Source organism: Kryptolebias marmoratus, linkage group LG11 (assembly GCF_001649575.2).
Source record: "Kryptolebias marmoratus isolate JLee-2015 linkage group LG11, ASM164957v2, whole genome shotgun sequence".
Taxonomy (NCBI): domain Eukaryota; kingdom Metazoa; phylum Chordata; class Actinopteri; order Cyprinodontiformes; family Rivulidae; genus Kryptolebias; species Kryptolebias marmoratus.
In genome coordinates this window covers 26090624-26096363 of record NC_051440.1, presented here as the reverse complement: position 1 = coordinate 26096363, position 5740 = coordinate 26090624, and the positions used below count along the sequence as shown (strand labels likewise).

Below are 5740 nucleotides of genomic sequence, written 5' to 3'. Positions count from 1 at the left end.
CCCCCACACACACACACACACACACACACAAACACACACACACACACATCCCACTCCAACCAAGTCCTTATCGCTCCTCGCTCCGTCATATCAAAATGTCTGCCGAATCACGAGAGAGTCAGGGGGCTGAGAGCGGGCCCGTCTCGCCCTCAGCCCGGGCCCGGTGCAGGGGGGAGGCACGGCGGGCCGGAGCCGCTGATAAAGACGGCCGTGACACTCCAGAGATGTGCACACACTCTCGTGCACGCTGAGTTTATCGGCCTGTGGGTCTGGAAGCCGTCCTCAGGCCTCAGCCCTGGTTGTTCTGCAGCTCGCCACCGCTCAGATACGGCTAAACAGGAAGTGACAAAACTAGAACGCCATCAGGAGAAACCCTGAGTGGATTTGAACCATCATGAGCGACGATCAGGAGTTCTGGATCGTCTGCATAGAAGGAAACAGAACAGACTCCTTTAGGTTCGATATTTATTTCAGCTGAACTCCATGAAAGACAGAACCTGAGCTATGAGCACACACACACGCACACACACGTTTCTCCTGTAAACCTCAGTGAGACGGTTCACACAGGTTTCATCTGTCTGGCAGTGATGGGAAAGCTCGGCTCTGAACCCGATCTGTCCAGAGCCGAGCTGTTGGACTAACCCAGGCAGCCCGGTTATTACCTGGAAGACACCTGACCGTCAGACCGGGCTGTCAGACCGGACCTTCAGACCGGGCCGTCAGACCGGACCTTCAGACTAGGCCGTCAGACCGGGCCGTCAGACCTTCAGCTGACACAGCTCCATGGTTCTGATGGTTCTGATTCTAATAATTATCCAACACTTGATGACTTCCTTCAGTGTTCAGTTTGGTTCAAACAGATTTCAGAACTTCACAGCCAGCCCTGATCCTGCTTCAGAAAAGAATTCATGTTTTCTTTTTATTTTTAATCATTTAGGTGGTAAATAAATGTGTTTTTTAGAGGTGGTGTTGAAATTAAAACACAAAATCTAAAATGAAAGTTATTATCCTTCAACAGCAGCCACCTTTTAACAGAACAACACAGCAGGAAGTACAGGTGTAGAACCTACAACATCTGGTTCTTTAGATTATTTCTATTTTTCTGCTTTTTCTGCACAGGTCCAGGATCAGGACCTGGACCTGGACCAGGACAAGGTCCAGGATCAGGACCTGAACCTGGACCAGGATCAGGTCCAGGACCAGGACCACGTGGATTCAACCAGGACCAGGTCCAGTTCCAGGACCTGACGATCAGACCTGGATCCGACCCAGAGCAGCATTTCTGTGAGGTGATCTCATGCAGACAGGAGGTTTGTGAGGACAGGGTGACACAATCAGCAGGCTGATAGGAGAACCTTCCAGCTGCAGAACCTCCTTCATCTGCTGCTCCTCTATCAGCTGCAGCATCAGACCAGCACCTGATAAAAACTCGCACGTTTTCTAAACAGGAAAAGCTCGTCAGGCTCAGAGAGCAGCTCCAGAACCAGAGGGAAACGGGCCTTTCTTGATGCATTATTGAGTTAAAAGGAGATGAAGAAACAGATCCAATGTGAGCAGCTATCAGCAGCACACATCAGCCATGCGGACCTATCTGCAGCCCCATCTGCAGGGGGCTCAGACAGAAAACAAATAAAAAAAGATCCAATTTTCCTGCTTATCTCTGCTCACATCGGATCGCTGCCTTATCTCTCCTCACATCAGCTTTTTCAGAGAACACTGACGTTTCCACAACAGAATTAAACAGGAAGCCGCGGCGAAAACCCCCCAGAATCTGAAGCAGGGAAGAAATGAAAACTTTCTGCTTCTCTTTCATTAACTACATTAGATTTTTAACAAGGAGGACAAGTCAAACTCCGACCTCCAGGGTTCGGAACTTACGCTTTATCTGCCGGGGTTTGCTCTGCTTCCTCCGGGACATGCTGCCTCTCCTCCTCCGGTTCGGACGGGCTCAGGGAGCGGCGGAGGAGCCGTCTGGGTCTCCCTCTGTTCGAGGCTGCGTCGCCTCCTTCTTCGGCCGGTTCACCTCTGCGACGCGGCCGGAGAAATCCGCATGACCCGCGGGTTGTGTCCGGGACGGAGCGCTGACCTGTCGCCGCGTGCAGCCTCACCTTTGCCACCTTTCCCCTCCGTTTCCCTGCTAACCTCCGGAGAAACTCGGCTAGCGTCTGTCAGCGACGCGCGGAGACTTGCTTCTCTTCTTCTCTTCTAAACCTTACGGTTCCGAGGAGCTCCGCGAACTGACTGCGATTGTTTTCTGTCAACTTTCCTCCCGCCGGTCCGGTTCGGTCCGGCCCAAACCCCTGGTCGGGTCCGCCTGCTCGCTCTCTGAGCTCCGGAGGAACTTCCAGCGGAGCTCCGGCGCTACAGCCAACTGGCTACTACTGAGGCGGAGGGGGCGGAGCCACGCACGACGCACACCCCTGCGTCTGACGTCGTGCGCCGCACTTGCCTCCTATTGGTCCAAACTAACCCAGCGTAAAACAGGCATCTTCAAAATAAAAGAAAAGAAAAATATAAAATATAAAAAATATATCAAAACGAAAACATTCAAAAATAAACATTTAACATTTTTAATTTAATATAATTACATGTAGAAAAAATAATGACTTGCCAAATTAAATGTTTTTTTTATTGAAGTTGTTTTTTATTGCAAGTCCAAAACATTTTGGTTGTTTTTATTACACAGATTTATGAATAAACAGGTCAGTATGAAATGGAATAAAACAGAACCGGGTGGCTCAAATACAACGAGATTGGCAAATATTTGATAATAAAAAGCAATTGAAACAAACTGTTTGCTTTATTTGCAAAAAAATTGTGTTTTTCAGACAATAAAAATAAAAATTTAAACTTTCAAAAACAATTTTACCCTTTACCTTGCAGAAAATAAAAGTCTTAGACAGACAGACAGACAGACAGACAGACAGACAGATAGACAGACAGATAGACAGACAGACAGATAGACAGATAGATAGATAGATAGATAGATAGATAGATAGATAGATAGATAGATAGATAGATAGATAGATAGATAGATAGATAGATAGATAGATAGAGTTTACTGTAAAATATACATTTAACCAAACTACAGATCTGTGTTACAGCAGGCAGGACAGACTCCTCTCAGCAGGGATTTGAACCTGCAACCATTGAGACAGGCTCACTGCTGTCATCTGCTGGACGCTTTCAAAACTCCACGAGACTCAGAGCACGTGATGGGAGCAGAACTTCATCCTTTCCTCGGAGTTCATTCATTCATTCATTCATGGAAACATGGAGGCACAGCTCCAAGATTCTGCTGGTTATCAGATGGACCTACAGCAGGTAAACAGCCGAACCGAACCTTACAGCTTCTTTTAGAACAGAGCAGAACAGAACAGAACAGAACTGAGCTGGACTGAGCTGAACAGAACAGAACAGGAAGAATCTGCAGCAGCAAATAGAAGCAGGAGTTGTAGTAAAGAAACCAAACTGATGAACTCATGAATGTAAATAATGACTTCATCTCCTCATCGCGGAGCTCAGCTCAGGTTCTGCTGTTTGTCTCATCTTCATCCTGAAAACTGTCCTCATCATCAGTAAACTGAAGGCGTGATGTCACTTCCTGTTCCTGCAGCTTCATACCAGCTGTGGTCCTCTGGAGCAGACCAAACTGACCTTCCAGCATCGTGTCGGGGTTAGCAGCAGGTCCAGAGTCCTCTCCTGCCTGGAACCTGGAAACCTTTCTTTTCTTTGGGTTCCAGAATCTTCTCCTTCAGGTTTCACTCCTCTCTAATATTACTTTTCTCTTCGCTCCTTTCAAAGATTTTCTAAAGCTTTATAGGAAATTTTGGTCATCAGATTGTTTCCTACTGAATTAGAAGTTTTATTTTTATCTTCACTCTTTCAAACTATCTGAATGATTCATGTTGTTTGGCTTTATAAACTGAGAAATATCCATAAATCTGCCTCCTGTGAACAGTTTGTAATGTTGTCTATGAGCTCAGCAGGCGACTGATTCATTGGGTTCTTTCACACTTATGTTCTTTTATTTTATTGACTTTTATTGAGACAGGTAGTCAGCTGTAACACAACTTGGCCAATAAAATGTAGACTTTTAGCCCGGGTCTCACTTGTAAATGAGATCTGAAACTTAGAGAGGATTTTAATCTGGTTAAATAAAGAAACAAATAAAAATCCATCTTTAATGGATGTTGTGTTTGTACAGTGGCCCGCAGGTGCCAAACACAGGAAGAAACCCAAAAACACATTTGAGAACATTTAAGAACCAAAGAAAAAAGTGACACATTGACTGCATACATCTGTGACACTGAGGTGGAACAAAGAAATAAATCACATTTAAAACAAAAACCACTGCATTTTAGGAAACAATATTTTTGGAAACAGAAACAGAACCAACAGTTTTTAGTGAATTTTATTCCACTTTAATGTAAATCTGGTGGTTTGGTGCCCCCTGCTGGTGAAATCTGCTACCACATTTTAATTCTCACAGTAAAGTCATAAAATAAACATCCAGGGAGCTTTAAACTGCACGAGATGCTCCATTTGTGCAGATTAATCTCCCTCCCCTCCCTGCTGAGGGTCTCTGTTTCCCTGGCTCAGGGAAAACATGAATGAAGGCTAAAATCTGAGGCCTCCTCCTCAGTTTAAAGTTGGTCTCTCTTGTCTGACATAAAAAGCTTCTTTCCTAAATGGTTGTTGCTCATTTTCCTCTCGGCTGTGAACCGCCTCAGAGCACGCTGAAGGTCGTGGCCTGAAAACACCAACAGAACTACAACATCTACAAAAAGCAGAGTCGAACCCTGCAGAGCTCCAGTTTACCTGCCGAGGAGGAGACTGAACCCAAACCTGAAGGAAACAGAGGAGGCTTCAGGTCCATGCTTGTAGCTCAGATATCTCCCCTCACTGTCCGGCCCTGAGCAGATAGGGTTTCTGAGTCCAACAGGTTGCTGAGGGATGTTAAATAACTCTTCCAACACATGCCAACACAGGCTCAAGGAGCTGTTTGTTCTTCTCCGTGGAAAATGGAGATTTCAGCTGATTATAAAAGATAAACAGACATCGATCCTGAACCTGACCTTTGGCTCCGAGCTGCTGTGTTTATACCATCAAACTACACTTCTGTAAAGAATACAGGCTGTTTACAGTCAGTTTATCATTACAGGTCAAATCAATAAGCTGCACAGATTCAGCTGCTTTCAGTCTTATTTACCTTCTTCTTTTCAGAATAACAGAAGGAACGAGAACTGAAGCACCAAGGGAGAAATACCTGCTACAAGTTAGACAGCTGTCCCTCAACTCTGCAAACATGGAGAGGAGAGAAAGTAAAGATCTTTAATATCAGATGGAGCTTGGTTGCTGAGAGCTTTGGATGTTAGGAGGAAGATCTTAAATTCTCCTTTGAATCTGACAGGAAGCTGATGGAGAGAAGCTGAAACTGGAGAAATCTGATCTCTGATCAGAACTCTGGCAGCAGCTGTCTGGATCAACTGAAGACTTTTAAAGAGTTTTTGGACTCCCAGATAATAAAGAGTTAAAACAGTCCAGCCTAGAGGTGATAAATGCATAAAGCAATTTTTCTGCATCATTTTCAGACGAGATGTTTCTAATTTCAGTGATGTTGTTCAGGTGGAGGAAAGCAGTCCTGGTAACAGTTTTAATGTGGGGTTAAAAGACATCCTGATCCTAAATAACACCGAGGTTCTTTACTTTAGAACTGGAGAACAAATTAATGCCATCC

General features: G+C 45.1%; 1 protein-coding gene across 1 annotated transcript in view; it reads right to left on the bottom strand.

Annotated features, from left to right (window-relative positions):
* The window catches only part of zfpm1 (zinc finger protein, FOG family member 1), an 85124-nt gene extending 82518 nt beyond the window's left edge, over positions 1-2606 (bottom strand). Inside the window, exon 1 of the mRNA XM_037978412.1 lies at positions 1879-2606. Within this exon, the coding sequence (XP_037834340.1) occupies positions 1879-1918 (40 nt within the window). The 5' untranslated portion in view covers positions 1919-2606. The remainder of the gene's footprint in view (positions 1-1878) is intronic.
* Positions 2607-5740: the final 3134 nt, after the last annotated feature.